General features: G+C 33.6%; 1 protein-coding gene across 1 annotated transcript in view; it reads right to left on the reverse strand.

The window, feature by feature from the left end:
• Positions 1 to 25,690, reverse strand: part of LOC138701417 (protein embryonic gonad-like) — a 313,993-nt gene that overhangs the window by 138,092 nt on the left and 150,211 nt on the right. The window contains exon 2 of the mRNA XM_069828283.1: positions 3,549 to 3,626. Within this exon, the coding sequence (XP_069684384.1) occupies positions 3,549 to 3,626 (78 nt within the window). The remainder of the gene's footprint in view (positions 1 to 3,548; positions 3,627 to 25,690) is intronic.

Below are 25,690 nucleotides of genomic sequence, written 5' to 3' on the forward strand. Positions count from 1 at the left end.
TCATACACAATCTCGCTCTCGCGTTTGTGGAATATCCTACCCAGTGACATCAGAGACTGTCGGAATTTAGTAGCGTTCAAAAGCAAGCTTATTAAGCATTTTCTTACTGGGTAGAGTAGGTTTAATTTTTACTTAATCAATAAAAGAAATGCTTCTCTCTTCTTAACTTTTACAATAAACTGTCTAGCTTTTATTAATCAGTTAATCTTTTAGTACTTTAATTTTTATCATATTTGTAAATTTAATATTAATTGTAATTATAATTGTAATTGTATTCTTAATATTGTAGTTGTAATCCCCTGGTAGAGGGGAAGAGAAGGCCTGATGGCCTTATCTCTACCAGGTTAAATAAATAAATAAAATAAAATAAAGTTTCCTTCTCAGGCAGGATTCGAACCACGAAAATCTTAGTTACCTGTCTATCGTGCTCTGGAGTGAACAAGGCTCTGAAATCAGCTACAAGGGTCGGTCCCTTTCCCCCCCCCCCACTACTCTACACTCCGCAGTAGGCCTACCTGAAGAGAAATCGCGAAGGCAAAAGGAAAATTATAGGAGAGACGTCAAACTTTCATATCTGACGAGTAAGACCAAGAACCTTTTCACAACGGTAGGGGAATTTCTCAACGAGGATTTATTCGAATCGATTTCGTGAGGACAGATCTGTACATACAGTTCGATTTTTTCCCTATGTAACTTAAATTTCATTATGCACGAGGAAAAATCCAACATTGCTGTTCGCAAGAAATCGATTCCAATATGTGGCCGTTTCGAAAAATTCACGATAACGGGTTCTTACTGTTAGTGTTCCACATGCCCAAACAGACAGATTGTCCTTATCTGCGAAGAAACTTGTCTATCGTCACCATAAAACCAGAGTCTAGTATATACAGTCACGAAGCTCAATACGTAGTAATATGCATCCATACAGAGTTGCTAACCACTAGGATCGCTACTATCGCCTCATTACAGACAATGCGAAATAGTACCTGCACAGTCTATTGTTCCTAGTACCCTCAAAACTCAAGCTTCGTGACTTTATATACTAGACTGTGATAAAACTCAGTGACTCCTGATCACGTGTGTTACATGCTTCCTCCCCATTGAACGCAACAGAACAAATACTGCAGCCGCAGTGTCCGCAGTTAGCATATTGTATCGCACAAGTGAAGACGTAAAAATGTCGAAATTAAAACAAAGCAGGCAGTTTTTTGCAACAGTTAGTGATTTAGATTGGTGAAAAATGTATTTTGCACAGATGGAAATACGGTAGGCCTATACAAATGCAGAGTACTTTTGAGCTTACTGTAGGTACTACGCGGAAAAGCGAATTTGTTACGAGGAAAATAAGGGCAACAACACGCTGTGACATCGTATCGTACCACAAACAGTCGCCTGGACGACTGCAGCACCCTAGCCTCAAGACAAAGTCGAAAGTTCGCCTTGCCGTGTAATATATTATTATGCACTTAGTAAACACCCATAACATAAACGTTTGTACACATGAAACAAATCGACAATGTGAAATTTAAAGAAAACTTTAGCGCCTATACACAATTTTTTGCCAATATTTATGTGTATTTCAAGTCTGTAAATTATTTAAATATCAATGACAAATCGATGGCTGAGAACCAGACTGTTCTAAGTCCAACTTTTTATAAGAAAGAAATCTGTGTTTCATTGTGTTCCAGTTCTTGTCTACATGTATGAATCGAACAAAATTGTAAATATTCCTCTCCATAAGGTTGCTATGAAGCTATTCCAAATTGTTTCATGAAGCTTTGAATGTCAGGAGCTTAAAATAGCTCTCCTGAAAAAATAGTAGAATGGGCTTGGAACAGTCTGGTTCTGGGCCATCGAAATGATACTGCAATTTACAAAGATGCTGCACTAAGCATTACCTAACTATATTAGTTCATTATGAATTTCTATCTTCACCCAGTTGAAAGCGGACGTAGTGTGGTTTTTATTATATAAGTGTCATGCATATTCATACAAAGTAAAATAGGTGGTAAATCAGGAGTTTGGGAACTCTGGAAACATTACATCTACCACACTTTTAGAAAATAAAAGATTAAACCAAAGCCTTAAGAACGTGAAAGTCTCATGTTCCATGTTGTAATCAGTCGTCTCGAGGAGTTTCTGGATTCAAATAGCGTTTCATGCAAAATTTGTTGTCTGTTCCTCGACCAAGTTGAACAACTTCTGCAATTCAAAGCGCCATGAAATAAAACACTACTACTACTGCTACCGCTACCATTACTACTACTAATACTACTGTTACCACTGCTAGTACTACTACTACTAATAGTAGGCCTACTGTTATCACTACCATTACTACAACCCCTGCCATTACTACTACTACTACTACTACTACTGCTGCTGCTACTACTACTACTACTACTGCTACTACTACTACTACTACTACTACTGCTACTACTACTACTACTACTGCTACCTTACCATTACTACTCTACTGCTACTACTACCGTTACCACTATCATTATTACTACTACTGATGATACTATCACCAATACCACTACCACTACTACTACTACTACTACAACTACTACTGCTGCTACCATTACTGCTACCCCTACCATTTCTACTACTACTACTACTACTATTATACTTACATTACTGTTGCCACTACCTTTACTAATACTACTGATATTACTGTCACCATTACCATTACTATTACTGATACTACTGTTATCACTATCATTACTACTACTACTACTACTGTTACCACTACGATTACTACTATTACTGAAGATACTGTCACCACTACCATTACTACTACAACTACTACTACTGCTGCTGCTACCACTACTGCTACCCCTACCATTACTTCTACTACTACTACTGATATTACTGTTACCACTACCATTACTAATACTACTACTGCTGTTACTACTGCTACCCCTACCATTACTACTACTACTTCTACTGCTACTGCTGCTACCCTTACCATTTCTACTACTGATATTACTGTTACCACTAGCATTACTACTACTACTACTGCTGCTACTACTGCTACCCCTACCATTACTACTACTGATATTACTGTTACCACTACCATTACTAATACTACTACTACTGCTGCTACTACTGCTACCCCTACCATTACTACTACCACTTCTACTACTACTGCTACTACTACTGCTACCCTTACCATTTCTACTACTGATATTACTGTTACCACTACCATTACTACTACTGCTACTGCTGCTGCTACTACTGCTACCCTTACCAATTCTACTACTGATATTACTGTTACCACTACCATTAGTACTACTACTACTGATATTACTGTTACCACTACCATTAGTACTACTACTACTGATATTACTGTTACTACAATTACTAGTACTACTACTACTACTGATATTACTGTTACCACTACCATTACTACTACTGATACTACTGCTACTGTTACTGGTACTGCTGTTACCATTTCCATTACTACTACTTCATATATCCAGATGAAATACATCAGAGGATTAAATGAGAGGAACTCCTTACATCTCTCATCATTAAAGATTTGTTACCTTGCATCCTTCGCATGTAAAGGCACCGAAGTGGAATCCTGCGGCAGGTTCTCCACACACCTTACACTGCTGGTTCATCTGAAAAAAGGAAAAGGAAAAAGCAAATTGTTACAATCATATTCGACACATGAGTAAGAGTAACTATTTACAGTTTATTAAGCACAGTAATGTTGCTAATTGTATACCGTTGCAACTCGCGAACATACCGAGAAACATAGTCAGAAGGAAAACCCCTTATGACTTCAGACACCAAATTTATGATCCCACTTCCCATCAACCAAATCCAAACACAAGAGATCCGTCGTCGTTTCTCCGTATTACATTCAATTAACGACAGCTTTTGAATAATCACATGCCGACATTTATTAGCATATGTTATTTTTGTTGCAGACATACACAAATACGATTAGTTCAGATTACCATTGTCTGTGCTTTTTCTCTTATTCTGTGTGAAAAAAATGAATGTTCAATGCAGACTAAGTAGGATTCGGGCTCAATCAAACCAAACTGGAGGAGAGGGATGTCCTATGTTGTTTCACACAGAAAAATATATGGTATGGTGCGAATTATTTCTCAATTATTTACATTAATCTCACTAGAGGTCAGAAAATCAAATATCGAGTGAGTTTTAATCGACTATTTCACGCTTAGAATAAAGTATATAAAGATTAGAAGAAATAAAGTACTCTAGTACAATAAAATCCACTGATTGAGATTCTGGCTGATATATACATCTAATATCAGGCAGTACAAATATGTGTCAGAGGAAGAAATTGTTTCTATGCATTTGTAATCTGTAGCAAGTCGGGGATGTATGCAATGGAGGAGAAAAGGAACTGGCCACCCTGCCCCATTATCTCCTGGCCTAGTTACCTTATAAGTGGTGCCTTGTTGGTATCACTTGCGAGGTTCAGATCTGTCTTCGGACAGTTGACTAAACAACAACAACAATACAATAAAATATTAATTGACTTACTAAAATATGTACTAAACTGTTTTGAAAATGGATTATTGTACCATCTCATCATTGCAAATATTTCTCTAGATGGCATTAGTGTGTTATGATTAGCTCTTCTTTTGTTACCAGTTGTGCCAACTGTACAATCTTCATTAAACTCTATGGACGATTACTAGTGAAGAAGGCTCTGTTGATTCATTTTCATTTTTATTAAAACAGTTGCATTCCACTTCAATTATCAATATATATTAAACAATCTCTGATACGTGACTATCCAACATCTCTTACAGTAGAAGCTGTAACATAACCTAATAATATAAACAAGATAAATGATAGAAAAGTTTTAATTAAGGAATGTTGAATTAAACAAGAATCATTTTAAAAGATACAATTATTGTAAGTACAATTTTGGCAAACAAGGAAACAAATGCTAGGGAGGCAATAAAAACAAATGCCATGGAGGTGATAAAAACAAATTCTAGGTAGGAGATAAAAATAATTGCAGAATAAGTAGCCATGACTGCTTGAAACACGTCGTTCCGTACCGTTCTATTGGTCAAATGTAGTATGACGTAATAAAAGTGTAATAGCCTTCGTAAAAAATAGAGGAAATTAAAAGAATATGAAAACTAAGACTATTATGTCTACGAATATGGTGTTGCATTAGTAGCACATATATGTATGTTATGTTACGTTACGTTAGATACGATACGTTACGTTACGTTGCGATATGTTATGTTATGTTATGTTATGTTATGTTATGTTATGTTATGTTATGTTATGTTATGTTATGTTATGTTATGTTATGTTATGTTATGTTATGTTATGTTATGTTACGGTATGTATGTTATGTTACGTTACGTTATGGTATGTTATGTATGTATGTATAATATGTGTGTATATGTGTGTACATAATCTATTTGTTTTTGCTTCCTTTCCGTTACAATAAGATGTAATTAAGAATCACTTAAAGAAACAAATAAAAAGAATAATTGAGAAATGTGTAAATCAGAAATAAAGATTTTATTAATTATCAATATTAATAAAAGTAGATGAATGGGGAAGTCATTTCTTTTTAAATTTCGATGAATAAAAAAATAAGTAAGACTGTATGGAAAAAATACAGAAAGGAAAGAAAAAGAGTTGGAATAAACAGGGAAATGAGAAAGATAAAAATGAGACAATAAAGATGAAGAAGTAAAATAACCAAAAGTCAGAAATAACTACAAATGAATGAACAAATGAATAAATATACATATGAATGACGAAATAATAAATGAAATGCAAAACAGATATAAAATCGAAAGTGAGGAAGACAAGGAAAGGAGCTCTTAAGATGAGAAAATGACTAGAAAAATAGAATTAATAAAACCATTATAATTGAAAAATTAATTTTAATAGAAGGAGGAGGGAAGGTAAGTAACGAGACAACAACAATCATAAAAGTGAAAAGAATTTGATAATTCTGTTAGTAAAAGTTGGCGGAAATGGGAAAGGGACTTGTATTTCAATATGCTACACTGAAGCTGTCAAGGCAATACTTGAACGATCATTTACTTCCGAAATCGAATGCTTAATAATTTCTCTTTTTTCACCTAAATAATGTGCATACACATACTCATTTGTTTCTTACACTTTTCCACTTCTCAATAATATTGTTTCTCTCCTTTTTTACTTTTCTCCCAGCGTTACATTAGACAGCACAGAATTTAACATTGACAACGAATAGACGTCCATACTACCAACGAAGGTCGTGCGCCTTATGTATTGCGTCTAACATATCATTAAACTTTCGTTTAATCCCAGATCACATAATATATAACAGATTGGCCATGCCCATGATAAAAACTGTAACATGTGAAAGAGAATAACCACCAGGATCGCCATCACCTATAGGAAAAGACCGCTAAATGGAAGTACATTTGTTCCATGCAATTCAAATGAGAGTTATAACGTGACTTCTTAATTAATTTATTTATTTACTTATTTATTTATTCTGCTGTAGTTAAGGCCATTAGGCCTTCTCTTCCACACCACCACAAATACAAATACAATAATAGAAATAAAAAGAAAAAATCACACTATAAACAAAGTAAAGCCACACAAAAATATACAGTCACACAAACTTTGGATGAGTGATTAAATATCGTAATTAATTGTATCCTAATTAACTAGCATAAACAAAAAAACTTGCAGTTTTAATGTAGAGTAAAAAACACAAATCAACACTTCTAGCAATACCTAAAAAGCATTAAATAAGACAAAAGTTTCCAATTTAATTTTTCCTTCTCCTTCCTCTTTCTTCACTTCATGGTATGGGCAATTGCCCGTTCCGGCTTCAAAGGTCGCTCCATCTTTTCATCGGTCGTCCCTGATCTCTTCGTCCTTTTGGTTTATAATTTATTGCTTTCTTGGGAAGTCTGTAGTCGTCCATTCTCTCTACATGCAATTTCCAATCTTGTCTGTAATTGTCTATTTTATCAATAAGTGGGTATACTCCTAGTTTCTGCCTAATATCTTCATTTCTAATTCTATCCAATCTCGTGCATCCTTTTACTTTTCGCAAGAATCTCATCTCTGCCGCTTGTATTTTACTAACTTCAGGTTTTGTTGTAACCCAGCTTTCACTTCCATATAAAAGAGTAGGGACTGCCATTACATTGTAGAATTTCATTTTTGTTTCCTTTCTGCTTTTATTCTTCAAAGTTCTATTAATTGTGCCACATACTGTTTGGAATGATTGTAATTTTATTTTTATATCATTATCCTTTTTGTAACTCACATCACATCCCAGGTACTTAAAATTTGTTACTTGTTCTACTGCTTTATTGTCTATTTCAATCTTAGATCTTACAGTATTTTTGCCTTGAAATGCCATTACTTTTGTTTTTGTATTTGATATGTTAAAGTTATGCTTCTGGCATATTTTATTCAGTTCATATACTGCTTTTTGTAGTTTTGTTTCAGTATCTTGTATTACAATCATATCATCGGCAAATACCAGAATATTAATTTTTATTCCTCTATCAATTAAAATTCCAGGATCTACTAAAATTTTCCATTGTCGAACAATTTCGTCAGCATAAATATTAAACAGTGTCGGTGATAAACTACACCCTTGTCTTAAGCCTATATTTGTTTCAATTTCTCGAGTTAAATGTTTTCCAGTATTTACGGTAATTCTTGAGGCATTATATAAACTCTTAATCATTCTGATAATGTGCTGTGGGTAGCCTTTAGATTGTAATATTTGAAATAGTTTTGGCCTGTCGACTTTATCAAATGCTTTCACAATATCTATAAAAGCCATGTGTGTTTCTAAATTGAACTCTCGGCGCTTTTCTATTATTTGCTTCACTGTGAATACATTATCAGTGCACGATCTTCCCTTTCTGAATCCGCTCTGTTCTTCCAGTATCAGAACGTCAGACAAGATTTGCAGTCTTTTATTTATTATTCTTGTGAGAATTTTATAACCTACATTCATAAGAGTTATTCCTCTATAGTTTTCACATTTATTTCTATCCCCTTTCTTAAAAACTGGAATTATTAATCCAACGTTCCATTCGTCTGGAATTTCGCATTTTTGCCAGCACATATTATAGAAATGTACTAATCTTAGTTTCAAGATCAGTCCGCCATATTTAAGGAGTTCTGCTGTCATTCCATCCAGTCCAGATGCTTTTCTATTTTTGGTTAATAATAGTGCTTGATTTACTTCTTCCAAAGGTATGGGGTCGATAATTATGTTATCATAGTTATTTTCTTCATTTGGCTCTATTTCGTTCTCACTTCTGTTAGTATCATAACATAATTTTCCATAGTGATCTATCCATTGTTCTTCTGATATAACATTTAGGCACGAGGTTTCCTTTTCTGCTTTATTCATATGTTTTAACACCTTATAAGCCATTTGTTGACGTCCATGGACATCATCCTCTATCCTAGATATAAAAGTATCCCAGGATTCTTGATGTGCGTCTCTTACTAATTTTTTAGCCTGGTTCCTATTTTCTTTATAAATCTGGTACGTTTCTGCATTTTTATTTTGAAGATAATGTAAATACCATTTTTGTTTTTCTTTAATTGCTTTTTCAATCTCTTGGTTCCATATACGCACCCCTTTTTTACTTTGTATTTTCTTTTTCTTTCCTAAAACTTCAGATGCCGTTTTAATTACAGTATTTTGTATTACTTGCCATTCTAGCTTTATGTCTTCCTCAGTTGGTATTTCCGAAAGATATTTACCAAGTGTTGTTTGATACAAGTTCCTTATGCTATCTTCCTGTAGAAGGTATGTTTTGTATACTTCATCATCTCTTTTCTCGAACAAGTATTGTTTTTTCCATCTAGATAACATTATTAATTTTGCTATAACTAAATAATGGTCAGTATATAGACCACTTCCTCTGTGTACTCTCACATCCTGTGCTGGGTAATTTTTCGTTTACAATAACATAATCTATTAATCTAATTTTTAATTGTGATAAAGTCCGGCAGTCCCTGGCGTCATAGGTAACGAATTCCAGAGGCGAGGTATTTCTACAGTATAGGAAGATGAGTATAAAGACGTTCTGTGTTGAGGGATAGAAAGAAGTGCTTGATGGCGGTTTCGAAAAGAGTTGTGAATTGTGCAGTAGCTAGATGGCAGCATAATGAAATTGATAGAAATTTGTTACCATCAAAGTCTATAATACTGAGCAATCTGTTATACATGTTTGATCAGGGGTTTAATGTAATCAATAGAAAGTTAATAACCAGATGTGTTGTGGTGATGGTGGTGGTGGTGGTGGTGGTGGTGGTGGTGGTGGTGGTGGTAGTGTAGTAGTAGTAGTTTAGTCAACTATCAGAAGACAGGTTTGAACCTCATAAGTCATAAGTGACACTAATAAGACATCATCCATAACAACTAAGCAAAGAGATAATGGGGTAGGGTGGCGAATACCTTTCCCACTCCATTGCATATTACTGACTAGTAACATACTGGTATTTCACTAATTATACTGAAGGAATTCAAATGACAGCCCTTTACGAATGGCTTACAAATCAATCATTCATTTCACAAATATTATATTGTCATATAAGGGTATTATTCGAATCAATATCCTTCAAATTCATCTACTAGTACCGAAAGCAAATGCAAGTGAGATCGGATAGAAATATGTAACGATAGAAAGATGTAACGCATAACTGCTGAATGGAAAATCTGTGAAGTGTGCAAAACGTAACGTGAAGTGAACATTCACCGGCGCTGTGGGACAGATAGAATCGGTTGTTGTACTCTCACCAGTTTTACACAATTCCACACACTCTTATCTCTCGTGTCGAGTATGTTGTGGAATCTTAAAGCCATTTTCATGTTCCAATATTTGGATGATTATTTCAGTAATTGTGAAAACTTGCAAGTGAATTAAAAAAAAGTGAAATTTTGAAACGGACTCCCTTATCAAGTTGGTTAAGTCGTGTTACACTTCTAACAATCAGTCCAGAGTTTATTTACAAGTTAGTTTCCAATATTCTTTATTCGTCTTCTTCCCGTAGATTGAAACAATGCTAAATAAATTACACGTAAACACTTAGGCCTAATTCACAAAATATTTCTTAGAATAACAAAGTAACATAATGTTTTACGTAATTTATTACACATATAATTAATATGATTATTCCATTTTAAATTATTATCAATAATTATACCTAAATATTTAACCTCATTAACTTCATTAATAACTGAACAATTGCAATTTATATCGAAAAAATCAGAATTAACTAACTAACTTACTAGCTTTTAAGGACCCGGAGGTTCATTGCCGCCCTCACATAAGCCCGCCATTGGTCCCTATCCTGAGCAAAATTAATCCATTCTCTATCATCATATCCTACCTCCCTCAAATCCATTTTTATATTATCTTCCCATCTACGTCTCGGCCTCCCTAAAGATCTTTTTCCCTCCGGCCTCCCAACTAACATTCTATATGTATTTCTGGATTCGCCCATACGTGCTACATGCCCTGCCCATCTCAAACGTCTGGATTTAATGTTCCTAATTATGTCAGGTGAAGAATACAATGCGTGCAGTTCTGTGTTGTGTAACTTTCTCCATTCTCCTGTAACTCCATCCCTCTTAGCCCAAATATTTTCCTAAGCACCTTATTCTCAAACATCCTTAACCTATGTTCCTCTCTCAGAGTGAGAGTCCAAGTTTCACAACCATACAGAACAACCGGTAATATAACCGTTTTATAAATTCTAACTTTCAGATTTTTCGACAGCAGACTGGATGATAAAAGTTTCTCAACCGAATAATAACAGGCATTTTCCATATTTATTCTGTGTTTAATTTCCTCCCGAGTATCATTCATATTTGTTGCTGTTGCTCCAAGATATTTGAACTTCTCCACCTCTTCAAAAGATAAATTTCCAATTTTTATATTTTCATGTCGTACAATATTCTGGTCACGAGACATAATCATATACTTTGTCTTTTCGGGATTTACTTCCAAACCTATCTCTTTACTTGCTTCCAGTAAAATTCCCGTGTTTTCCCTAATCGTTTGTGGATTTTCTCCTAACATATTCACGTCATCCGCATAGACAAGAAGCTGATGTAACTCGTTCAATTCCAAACCCTCTCTGTTATCCTGGACTTTCCTAATGGCATATTCTAGAGCAAAGTTAAAAAGTAAAGGTGATAGTGCATCTCCTTGCTTTAGCCCACAGTGAATTGGAAACGCATCTGACAGAAATTGACCTATACGAACTCTGCTGTACGTTTCACTGAGATACATTTTAATTAATCGAACTAGTTTCTTGGGAATAACAAATTCAATAAGAGTATCATATAAAACTTCTCTCTTAACCGAGTCATATGCCTTTTTGAAATCTATGAATAACTGATGTACTGTACCCTTATACTCCCATTTTTTCTCCATTATCTGTCGAATACAAAATATCTGATCAATAGTTGATCTATTACGCCTAAAACCACATTGATGATCCCCAATAATTTCATCTACATATGGAGTTAATCTTCTCAAAAGAATATTGGACAAAATTTTGTACGACGTCAACAAAAGTGATATTCCTCGAAAGTTACTACAGTTAGTCTTGTCCCCCTTCTTAAAGATAGGTACGATAATGGACTCCTTCCATTGTTCTGGTACAATTTCCTTTTCCCAAATAGCAAGTACAAGCTTATAAATTTCGTTAGATAATGCGCTATTGTTTTATATTTATTAATTACAAGTGAATTTAAATCGAAACTTTCTTTATTAATTTTAAGTCGCAATTTGCATTGTAATAAGCATATACACGGTATAAACACTTTCAACGTATTTATATTATGTCATGATAATACACAATTGATTTATACCCATTGAAATGTTTTTATTTCAGGCGGTTATGTTTATAATGTACGCTGATGTCGCTATTAATTTGAAAATAAAGGACCAATAATCATGGACTCTTCGCGCGTCATCAGCCAATTAGCGATTTGATTGACTAACGAAAAATGAGATAATCTATGGAGTGTATAGAAGCCTTCTACATTGATGGTAGTAATAAAGAAAATGGCGATATTTGTCACTGTAGTGTTGTTGACCAAGGTGGCAGAAGCGGCAGTGAAGATGACGACAACGATGTAAATTTAATCCGGTGTTCAGAATATACCTAAACTGAACAATAAATAAATAACTATAGAAAAATAATATCACACACAGAACAAATTACATTAGAGTGTAATATAGAAGTATGACATTGCGCATATGATACCGCGTTCTATTCAGGAAACACTAGATGGCTTGTAGGACATGCTGGGCGCTGATCTAACCTGTTTGTTACATTGGACGAAACGTTGCCCATTGTTCAGGATACGATTGCATCGGCCGCGTCCGATACGAGTGACAATTTATGACAGTGCACAAAACCAGATATCGACCTAAATATATCATGTTAACGGACCTCACACATAGTTTATTTATCTGTGGGCACTGTCAGCGATGAAGTTTTTATGGTGTTGAAATGAATCCGTAGGAGGACGAGATCTCAAGTTTAGTAATAAAACATGTCGACTCAAAAGAGCCTTCAACGCGGACGTTGTGTAGGCTTTCAGTCGCCGCTCAAACCGATACATTTACATGCACATTTAGATTCCAGATACAAGTCACAAAATGGCCATTATCTCGAGAAAATACTGCTAATCCCTGCTTTTAGCAGTAATCACAATTTTTACTGCAAGATAACATAACTTCCCGCTATCGACCGGCAACCTGCCACAGAAATATTGCAATTAGTTGACTGTGCTCCTCTCTATCGAGAGAAAACAGCATTAGAGGCAACTGCTGAAGATTGGAAAAAACCTAAAAAAAACCGCTGGTGAAAATTTCGTGTTCATCCAGTTTGGTGGAAACCAATAAAATTATTTTGTATGTCTCTGTGATCTGGACACACCCATAACTCAATAGGTCCTACCTATAAGCTGATGTCTGGGGTATTTCAAAAGTCAGTTCAAATATTGAACCGCTATAAATATTATAATATCTGAGATAGGGAAAGAACAAAAACATCACAGTGTTGGGTAAACAACGGGGTTTACAAAACATTGGGAAGATGTCCGCCGTTCTCTTGTTCAACGTACAGCATTCTTTCATGCGACATCTGACGAGACTAGTGACGCAGTAAACAAAATAAACGAAGACTTGAATTCGATTTCACTATGGGCACACAAATTTGGATTAAGGTTAAATCCAGAGAAATCGTAAGCAATCGTAATGGGACATAATCGGCTACGAAGCACTCTTGATAGTAGTACTATACCACATATAATATTGAATGGGGTTATTGTTAAATAGAGTGAAACAGTTAAAATTCTTGGCATTTTTATGGATAGCGATCTAAATTGGAACATTCAAGTAACACATATTTGCAAAAAATATTTTCTCAACTTCACTCCTTGTTCCATATGAAAGAATTTCTACCACTTAGTCTAAAAAAGAATCTTATTCAGACGCTTGTAATGAGTCTAAAAAAGAATCTTATTCAGAAGCTTGTAATGCCCCATTTTGATTATTGCTATACCTTGCTAACTAATGTAAGTTCATTCTTAGCTGAGAGACTACAACGTGTTCATAATGTGTGCATACGATTCATCTGCAATACTCGTAAATTTGACCATATAACACCTTCCCTCCAGTTACTTTCAAGGGTGCGCCTGAAGGAACGAAGAACAATACATTCACTGTCTCTTCTCTTTAGAATCATGCATACTTCTACTCCGAATTATATGTTATCGCGCTTTCAATTTCTTACAACTCTTCGAAACCGACATCAAGCACTTCTTTCTATCCCTTATCATAGAACGTCTTTATATTCATCTTCCTATACTGTAGAAATACCTCGCCTCTGGAATTCGTTACCTAATGACGTCAGGGACTGCCGGACTTTATCACAATTCAAAATTAAATTGGAAAATTTTGTCTTAGTTAATGTTTTTAGGTATTGCTAGAAGTATTGATTTGTGTTTCTTTTCTTTTTTTTTTTTTTTTCTTTTTTAATCTAGATTAAAATTGTAAGTTTCTTGTTTATGTTAGTTAATTAGTTAGGATACAATTAATTATGATACTTAATCACTCATTTAAAGTTTGTTTGACTGCAACCTGTGTATATGTTTGTATGGCTTTACTTTGTTTATAGCGTTTTTTTTCTTTCTCTCTTTTAATTTTTTGTGTAGCTTTATTTTGTATATAGTGTATTTTTTTGTGTTTATTTCTATTATTGTATTCGTATTCCTGGTGTTGTGGAAGAGAAGGCCTGATGGCCTTAACTACACCAGAATAAATAAATAAATAAATAAATAAATAAATAAATAAATAAATAAATAAATAAATAAATAAATAAATAAATAAATAAATAAATAAATAAATAAATAAATAAATAAATCATGCACAGCATTTTTGCAGATAATGTCTTGGAATATTGGCAATTTCTTGCGAAATGTCATCTTTCAGTTGCAATAGGGTTGTTGAATGTGTCAAGAAAACTCGTTCTTTAAGGTAATCCCACAACCAAAAGTCGGCCAAATTGAAATCTAGAGATAACAGATAAAAGATATTTCCAAAATCAGAGAAAATTTTTTGCAAGAACTGCCGTATTTGTAGTTTATATATCATGATATTTCTGATTGAAAATTACGCGCAAAGATTTTCTTCAAGGATGCTTCCGAACGTAATGACGTAATTATTGAATACATTTCAAACTCTAAATAAGTATTATGTCATACTGAATCTCAATAACAACAAGATGTAATGTACAACTCTGAAGTTTGTACGCTTGTTGGACCAAAGCCAAAGTATCTCAAGATCTTCTCTCTAAACACTATAATCACACGTATCAGGAAGACAATCATCTATGTATTAAGCACAAGGCAAAAAATTCTATCGATATTTTATCTGCATCCGTAACTAACTGAACAATAATGATAGGTGCTACGGGATTTTTTCTCTGTGTCTAAATGTGTGTATCTGTATGAGAATGTGTTCTATATGTAAATGTATGGGTGATACAATATCAAACCTTTAACAGTGCGTTTTGTGTTTAAAACATAGGAAATGCGGAGCTGTTACCCGACTTTCCCAACACTGCACGAGAATAGCTTGAATTTTTATAATTCCCAGCAGGCTATTATACCTGCAACTATCGCCATGATCGAAATCTGTGAATCGCACACAAGACCTTGCTACTGAATAATTGGTAGTTTTAGCGTCTAACTGCTGTAAGTCAAAAGCATGTTGTTGAAATAAAAATTGAAGCTTTTTTTTTTACTTAATGTTACTTAAAACAGTCACGTGTTTTAGTAACATAATTTCATCATTTAACCAATTCCTTTGACTAAGGTGAGAGCAAAGTGTTGTTGTTCGATGAGGACATTTTGAATCATCAGTTATGAAATAAATAAATTAAGTCAATTAATTAATTACTCTCATTTAAGGCCTCGCATAATTCCTATATGTTTCCAACAATTCACTAAGGCGTGATTCAGTTTTATGTTCCCATTTAACAGTTTATTTTATTTGAAGTTTTTATCCATACCAATGTTTCCAACATATAAATAAAGAATGATTTCCTTGAAAACTCGGTGTGAATTTGACAAAATAACATAATAATTCCGAACTTCATGTAGAAATGCCTGCGTAATCACAAAACTTTGGATACGCGTGTCTTAAGGGGTTAGGTACAGCTTACAGCAGTAAAATTTTTGGAAATATTCAACATTTTTTTCCTCCATTACTGTATCTTGTACAATAATGAAAATTGGTATGTGTAAAACACTGTCCATCTGCTATATGAAAAAAAAAAAAAAAAAAAAAAACATTTTTACGATTTAAAAAAATTATTTAAATATGTATTTTTTTTTTCAAAATTCAAAATGTGCAGTTCTCTGTGCATTTCCCTCATAACTCATAAACTTCTTAACTTTTTCATGTTCTCTCTCTTTTATTTTATTGCTGGAACTCGTGTTTAAAATATCATGCTCTTTCAACTACATTCTTTAATAAATATATATTTTTTTTACTTTGTGTTAAAAGAAAATACTGATATTTGACCGTTTTGTAAAATTAATTTATTTTTTATCAGACAGTCTATCAAACTCAGAGAAGTGATCTTGCATCATTTTGTAGATATGACATGCATTAATACACACAAATTTCATCACGGAATATTGGATAGTTTTTTAGTTATGTGGGAAATGCTTCATCACTGCACAGTGAACTGAATTTTGTAAAAAAAAATGTAAATATTTTTTTTAAATCATAAAAATATTTTTTCATATTGCAGGACAGTGTTTTACACATACTAATTTTTATTTTTGTACAAGATACAGTAATGGAGGAAAAAATGTTGAATATTCCCAAAATTTTACTTCTGAAAGCTGTACCTAACCCCTTAAGTCAACGTTGCCTACAATGAGAGAACACACCTTTTAATTCCTAAATACTGCATAAATGCTAATCGTTCTTATGTCCATACGTATGTGTTTGTCAGTTATTATTTGTGTTTGTAGTCACTATCATTAATTCTCTTATCAAATTTGTTAAAACTTGGTATAACTGTTTTTTTTTATTATCCACTGTAATAAACCCTATTTCACCCTGAGCTATATTACGGTTATAGTTGACATCAAGATACTTATTTTATAACCAATAAACATTAGTAAAGTGGTAATACAAAATAGTGGTCACAGTTACTAATTACATGGATTATGTAGAAGCATGTACAATACATTAGTGAAAGATTGACTCCTGTTAAAGATTAATAGATGTTTGAGGATTAATCAATGCGAAAGATATACAAGAATGTCTAACCGTTTCAAAGTACTGTAAATACATAACTTTAAAAAGATAGTAATCAATAGTAGACTGATAAAACAATGTCTGGCTTTCAGTTTCATATTAATACCTAATTCTTGAACAATAAAACAATTATGAGTAGTGATGGGATATTATAAGCGTTGATTTACGGTTACAAATTACATACATGATTCAGGAACAATTACAATAAATCAAATTTAACACAAGTAGTGACTTAACGAATAACGAAATTCTTTAGGAACTATATACAATACTCGGCAATATAGAAGTTTACAAACAAAAGTAAGCAGTAAAAGAATAATAAGAGAAAGGACGTAAAATTGCAAATTAAACACATGATTTAGAAGCAATATTAATACTAAAGATATAATAATAACAATGGATTGACTACAGTTACAGATTAAAGGTATCATTGTTTTGGATCCTTGAAGTCACCCTTATTTTTTTCTTTAGTTATCAATTTTCTTTATTTCTGTAATCATTTCTCACCTCGTTTTTCAACTCCTCTGCATTTAAATTCGATAGAATGTTATAAATTTACCCTTTTCTCTTTAGTTAAAATTGTACTGTTTTAAGTACAGTTATTATAATTTTTTTAATTACCTATATCCAGGGTACGAATTAACGGGGGGATGGGGGAATTTGCCCCCTGTTGGGATGTTATTTCCCTCTCATAAATTCATGTTTAATCCCTGCCAGGGATAACTTCCATTTCCCCCTCGCATAATATAATTGTTTTAATATAAGTATACTTTATAAATTACAGTATAAAGTAAGCAAATAAAATAATATTAATGTCTTATCATCACCGGCAAGCTGACAACAATCAATAACTTAGGAATTGCACTTCTTATCTTAAGCCTGCTCATGTTATAATCAAGATGCAAGACAAGCAACTCAGTGCGACCAAACGTTGAGCCGTATCGAATGAGGATAATAATTTTATGTATGATATTCTCTATCTAAGATTTTACTTATTTATTTATTTATTTATTTATTTATTTATTTATTTATTTATTTATTTATTTATTTATTTATTCTGGTGTAGTTAAGGCCATCAGGCCTTCTCTTCCACAACACCAGAAATACAAATACAATAATAGAAATAAACAGAAAAAAATACACTAACAAAGTAAAGCTACACAAGAAATAAAGAGAGAGAGAAGAAAAAACTATAAACAAAGTAAAGTCACGCAAAAATATACACAGGTTGCAGTCACACATCTTCCCCATCAGAAATATTAATTCGCACCATGCCTACTGTATATCAAACACAAATGTCTACAACTTCAATCCACTTTTTATTTGTTTTGAAGACCTGGCTCGGGACCTTGCAAAGTGAGGGTTATTGTTGAGTATTGATGGAATAGTGATGATAATAGTGAGGGGAAACGGGAGAATTGCAAGAAAAAACCCCCCGCGTTCGCTTTGTCCATGACAAATTCCTTCATGACCCAGACAAGGATCGAATACAGGTTGCCACAATCTGGAATTTTTAAGCGATATTTAAGCACCAATAGCGATATAACTGACACGTCTTTATTTACCGAAAAATCGTTATTTCCTCCCTCCCAGATTTATGCCACCAGACCTAGAGAAACCGGCATATAGACAATAATTGAAGGGTTCAGAACCATAGTAGGCCAAGCGCCATTTACTAAAACCGTAGAAAACAAGGGTTGAAATGAAGTTATCAACAATAATCTCACTAGAGGTTTTGATTTATCTATAGAAAATCAAAACTCGAGTGGGATTTAATTGACTATTATACGATTAGAAGAAAGTATATGAAGATAAGAAGTAACGAAGTACTACAATACAATAAAATATTAATTGACTCACGAAAATACAACTGTCTTCAAATGTATTATTGTACCATCTCTAAATTACAAATATTACGCTAGATGGCAGTAGTGTGTTATGTTTAGTTGTTTTCATGTTATCAGTTGTGCCAACTATGGAATCTTCATTGAACTCTGTGGACGATTACTAGTCAAGAAGGCTTTGTTGATTCAGTTTCATTTTTATGAAAACAGTTGCATTCCACTTCAGTTATCCGGATTCCAGTAATCAACGTCCCTTGACAGACGATTTTCAATAAATCTTAATATATTAAACAATCTCTGATACGTGACTAGCCATAATATCATATAGCAGAAGCTATGACATAACCTAACTAATATAAATAAGTATTAGAGAACTTTTAATTAGGGATGATGAAATAAACAAGAACAATTATTGAATGTACAATTTTCAAATTCGAATGTTTTAGTGATTGGTTGTTCAGTTGATGTTATATTGTACGTGTGCGTAAAAGAATTGGAACTCGTTGATGTACATGGTGTATTCCTCAACTTATTCAGTATTTCCGAATGGTGCTCTTCATTTATTTGTATACAGGATTTCAGGGAAGATGCATAGCTATGACCAGTGATCTTTACTAATTCTTGTTCTTGAATGCCAATGCGAGTCATATTTGAAACTGCTGTGTATCGACTGGATTGGTTTGTAATTTTTTTTTTTTTTTCACGTCCAGACCAGTGCAGTTTGAAATGTTGGCAAACAAAGAAACAAATGCTAGGGTAGTGATAAAAATAAACAAATGCTAGGGAAGCGATAAAATTAAACAAATGCTAGGGACTCGATAAGATTGTGCGATAAGCAGCCATGATTGGTTGAAAGACGTCCTTTCGTACCGTTTTATTGGTCAAAAGTAGTATGACATAGTAAAAATGTAATAGTCACCATAATTCAATGGAAACTCATATAGCAAGTAATATAAAGTATATACATTCAAAACTAAATGATATTTCAATCTTCATTAAACCATGGTATTCACATAACTTTAACCCTTGCTTTCTCCGTTTTTAATAAATGGCGCTTGGCCCACTATGGCTCTGAACCCTTCAATTCCTGTACAAGTCAGTTATGTGAACACAAAATTTCCCGTCGATTAAGACATAGCCCAATGTAGACAAAGACAACGGTGTACAATACAATTTACGATTATAGAAGTAAACCCCGTATGGGTTGCAGTCAATTCAGTGTCCCGTGACATTAAGAAAACTTGATTCTCTTGTGTTCCTGGGTGGCGAAGGGGCGTGCATAGAAATAGACTGAGAAGACCGGATATTGATAGCGTATAATTATGTAGCGATGTATTGTCAGTGGGTAAGTTGTAATGAAAGATACGTACTAACAATTTATAGTTGCAAATGAAATACAAATTATTCGGTCACATGGGTGGTGACATTGCGTTGTGACAATACACCTGGTCTTGGTATTACATCCGCGGTGAGTCACAACTGGACAGCTGATAATTATTTGAATAGTGTCAACGAATAAACCCATTCTTTGTATGTCACAACTCAAGCATGAGGGCGTTACAACGATTCGGAGAGCAGCAGAACGCTGAGATGCCGATCCTTGAGAAAACTCTAATATTCAACCTAGGTCGTCATCCCGGATTACTCAACAAAAGAAGCCGATTTGGTTCTTCGCCTGAATTACAGGGTGATTCACGAGGATTTGCCGTCCTTTACGGAGTTTATTTCTGAAGACATTTTGAGCAAAAAAAAGTATGACGAATTTTATACCCATTTTTGTTCCGATAAGTTTTGTTAATTTAATAATATTTTCTATAAGTCCGTCATAAACTTATTTTATATAATAATGTGATATTTTTATTTCATTCTACTTGATGAGCGTTTTCGGTTTTGTAAACCAACTTCACATCACTGTTACTTCTATTGAACTGTTATACTGATGTCCAATGGGTTACATTAACCATACTGTATTAAAATATAAAATATAAAATGTGAGATAAAACGTTAATGGTAACATATTGAATTAAATACGTTGCAAAACCTTCATTTTAGACTAATTTAATTTAATATGTTACCATTTTTAAATATGTACATTCATTAACGTTTCATCTCACATTTTATATTTTATAATTTAATACAATATGGTTAATGTAACCCATTGCACATCAGTATAACAGTTCAATAGTGATCTGAAGATGGTTTACAAAACCGAAAACGCTCATCAAGTACAATGAAATAAAAATATCACATGATTATATAATATAAGTTTATGACGGACTTAAATAAAATATTGTTAAATTAAAGTATTATGAAACTGAAAATGTGCTGTGAAGTCCTTAGTTGCTTCGTACAGACATCTTTTTCTATTTTTAACTAGAAAATTACATTATTCTTACGCACTTATCACAACAATTATTACAAATCACACCACTTCCACCGACTTAATTATTTGCAGTTTAATTTTGCATCCTAATTTACAGTGTTGGAGAGTTTACAACTCATTTTTAAAAATGTCGCTGTCCGCTTGAGTACGCTTGGCCGCACGCTTGTGAACGGCACTCGTCGCTCTACGTAACTGCATACGGCTATCTTTGATTTCCGTAGCGCTCGCGCTGGCTGCTGACTGAACGCTCACCGAGATGACTCGTTCACAGCAATGCGTGCTAATAACGAAACGTAACTCTGTAAATATAGAGAATAAGACCCATGTTTATATGACATTTTTTGCTCAGAATGTTTTCGGGAATAAGCTCTGTAAAGGAGAGTAAATCCTTGTGAATCACCCTGTAAAACGTTCGGTACCGCATATAACGATGTAGCGAAGACTTTTGACTGGATTTATAACGTCTGCTTAGCTCAAATTGCACGAATCGACTTTACGACTTTTACTTATCCTTACGAAGTAATAATTATGTAGTTTAGCTTACTGTACAGTTAGTAGAAATGGCTCGAGTGACTACAAAATATTATTTAACAAAAATTATACAGTAAAAATAAACTTGAATTATTTCAAACAGAGACTACAGAAATCTTATATCTCGTGATGAAGTGAGTAATTTCAGAACTTCTTAAAAATCAATTAAGGCGGGACGGATGAGAAATAATATGTTACTGAATTGCCTATAACTTCTACATTTTCGGACCTAGAATCTTGAAATTTAAAATATTAGTTTAAAATAGGATTTTCTTTACCTTCAATTTTTTTTTTTTCAGAATTTTATGAGTAGTAGTTTTTATTTTTCAAAATTTTCATTGAAAAAAAAAAGCTAAAAAAAATTACGTACCCTTTTCTAAAAATTTGCTAATGCAATAAATCTAAAACTCTGCACATGTGTTACCAATACCTAAAGTAACATTTCCCTGCAATCAAATATTTTATTTAGGCTTTATATTAATTTAAAAATATATATTAGGTGTGAAACACTTTTTTTTTTCAATTGCATAAAACTCACAAATATTAACAAATCAAAATTTTGTTGCAGGGAATTATAGATAATACAGTTTTAAGCTTGTGTGCAAAATTTCATATTTTTACTCCTAATGGATGCAGAGAAAAAGGTACGTAAGCATTGAAAAATCTAAGTTACGAAAAAAGACGTTTGAAGTTATAGTTCTATTTAACTACTATCTCACCTCATACAGTGCACTAATGTTCTCCATATCTATATAGTAGTAGCACAGTCTAGTATATTATACAGTCACGAAGCTCAATACGTAGGGAATATGCATTCATAGATAGTTGCTAACCACTAGAATCGCTCTTATCGCCTCATCACAGACAATGCGAAATAGTACCGGCACAGTCTATTATTTCTAGTATTCTCATCAACTCAAGTTTCGTGACTCTATATACTAGACTGTGGTAGTAGTAGGAAACTACAGCCTTCGTAACACTGGTTAGATAGATTGCCTGTCTAAATTCCAAGAAAATTTCTGTAACACAGAAACTCCGAAATGGCTACTAAAAAGGGCAGTGTGGTATTTAAATTTTAAAGACCACGTAACTCCTTCAGACAAGCAAAATATGTCAGTATTTAGTACAGAAAAGTATGTACTATTTATTAAAGCAATTAAAAAATTCCATTTTTGTCACAATTTTGCGTCTGTTTACCCTTAATATAAATATGAAAAAATAAATTGCTGGATTTGAAACAGTAACTCTAGAGACAAACCCAGTGTTGTCCGTCAATAAGATGGAGAAGTCCCTTATATTCATCATAATGCGCTATCTGTTTTGAGTATTATTAGGGACCGTATTTTATGGTGAAAAGAAATGAGTAATTGAGATGTTAAACCTGCCAATATATCGGTGGATATTTCGTGAAATAAGTTGTCACTTCGGTGGATATTTCATGAAATAAATTGTCAATTAGATGTAGGCCTATTATGTTATGTTTAATATAAAACTTTTTATTACGTTTTTCTTTCTTTCTGCTTACACATATCGCATATCGGCATCACCAAAATAAAAACTAAGCTTGGTTTCTACATTGTCCGCACAAAGATTTGTACGACAGTCAGCAGGTATTTTCGTGTCCGCATAAAAGCCTTTCCAACTGTCCACATCAGAAGCAGGAATCACACTGCCTGTAAACAATTCACACTGATTTCACCATGGTCCTCCATTAGTTCCTCCTAAAACCTTTTCTCTTCAAACTAGGCCCAAAGTCTCCGGTGCGTAACATACTGCAAAAAAGAGTGAAAAATATTTTATGTTACATTGTCCAAAGTTTAGCGAAGTGTAGGTATATTATTACTCGACCAAGGCCAGTAGAGTCCTGCAGCCCGGAGCCGTGACGCCACTGCTCCTGCGTTAGTAATATCACATCGCGATAGTTCACATTACGCCCGCGGCTCCACTCGCCTTGGTCGAGTAATACATACAATTCCTTATCAAGGTTACAATATTCTTCAATCTTTGCTGCAGTCGATTACAGAAATCGATCTTCTTTATATAGCCACAGAAACAGTAAAAGTGGGTGTAGGCCTACACATGGAACACAATATTAATAGAGAAAATACAGAAATATTTAAGTCACCAAGTGGCTGAAGAATTAACTGAAACAAAAGTCACAAACATGTCTTTTAAAAATATTGAAGAAAATTCTGGTGCATGTTTCGTAGTTTCTTCGGTAGATGGGGTATATTTCGTTGCTATTGACATAATTCGTACAAGTTTGGCATTCTGGTCTTTTATTAAAATTAATTAAACTGTCAATAGATGATAGCCTTATTCACCTAATACGTAGTTTCTTAACAGATAGAACTTTTCAAGTCAAAATGGATGGCACATTATCAACAATCAACAATATCAAAGCTGGAGGTCCACAGGGTTCCGTCTTAGCACCACATTTATATTCAGTATATGTACATAATATTCCATTGATTGCTGAATGCAATATGGGATTATACGTAGATGACACCACTTACTTCACCAGTGACACTTCAATCAACATCGCACAACGTACTATGCAAAAACAACTCAAAATATTGGAAATGTGGCTAAGAAACTGGAGAATAAAAGTCAATATAAGTAAAACTCAAGCCATCAATTTTACCAGAAGAAAGCCAAAAATACCAGATCACCTCAATCTCTTCTCCGAAGATATCTATTATAAACAATCTGTAAAATACCTCGGCATCACACTTGATAAACAACTTCGATTTCATCACCATGTTGAAGCAGCTCGTAACAAAGCATTAGTCAGATTCATTCATCTGTATCCATTGTTGAAGTCACCTTACATCAGACTTCCCTTGAAAAAAATCCTTTACACTTCTGTTATAAGATCTCAAATGACCTATGGCTGCGAAATCTGGAGCAATGCAAAATTCGAAATTATCAGACGTCTTCATGCTATACAGGGAAAAGTATCCCTAACTATCACTGGTGCAGACTATAGAACCACCAATAAACAACTACAAGACATGCTTGAAATAGAACCATTCTACGACATTATACAGAAATTTACAGAAAACTTTCATAAGGACTTGCTGTACCACCCCAATTCTCTGATAAGAGCCCTGGCAACAAGAGTATAAAATAACAACTACTGTCAAGATCGGTCACCTCAATTAAAAATATAAATGTTCCTGTTTGTTAACCATCTCTGTTAAAGTAAAAGCCTTTTCAGGCTGACACTTATATACCATACATGTTCCTGTCAATTAAATAAATAAATAAATAAATAAATAAATAAATAAATAAATAAATAAATAAATAAATAAATAAATAAATAAATAAATAAATAAATAAATAAATAAATAATTTGTACAGTGATCTCAATTTCGTGTTATTTCGCGAGTTTGGTTTTCTTAAATATGGAACTAGTATTTTAGGTATCTCTCTGCTGCTGCTTCTGTAGAGCTAAAAATTCTTAGTGATATAGTGATAGTACCTGAATATTATCAATTTATATTTTGACATCTTTTACAATTCGTTATCTCAGAGTCAACATCAATTTCGAGAATCGATGGATTTGAAGAACAGTACATCGTCCAATAAAATTAATTGAATTCACTTTGAAGAATATGACAATTGGATGACACAGTACCAGACGCTCCATGGCGATATAAAAACTAGACGAGATGGGAGTGACCTCATACCTGTACTCCGCGTGAATCCTTGCAAACTAGTTTTTATACCCATCTGAATCTTCATAGGATTCGCATCTTATGCTAATACGCAGTTTAGAAACCTCAGTCAACCATTTAAATCCATTATATTACATATTCCACCCTGCCTTACGTATCATATTGACAAGCAGTACATGTTAAGATTAATTGGTTAGAATCTGTCATACTTCTTGTCGATTTGACTTTGATTTATTTAGCAGTATGCAATGCTTGCCTCACTCGTACCAATATAACATGTAGCCATAAGCGGTCACTACACTGCAGTCGTATTAAATCCAGTTTTGTGGGGCAATATGAGCATGCTATCTAAATGTCTGTCGACCATGTACCAATCGTTCTTATGCACACATATCTATGTAC

The sequence above is a fragment of the Periplaneta americana genome, chromosome 6, assembly GCF_040183065.1.
Source record: "Periplaneta americana isolate PAMFEO1 chromosome 6, P.americana_PAMFEO1_priV1, whole genome shotgun sequence".
Lineage (NCBI taxonomy): Eukaryota > Metazoa > Arthropoda > Insecta > Blattodea > Blattidae > Periplaneta > Periplaneta americana.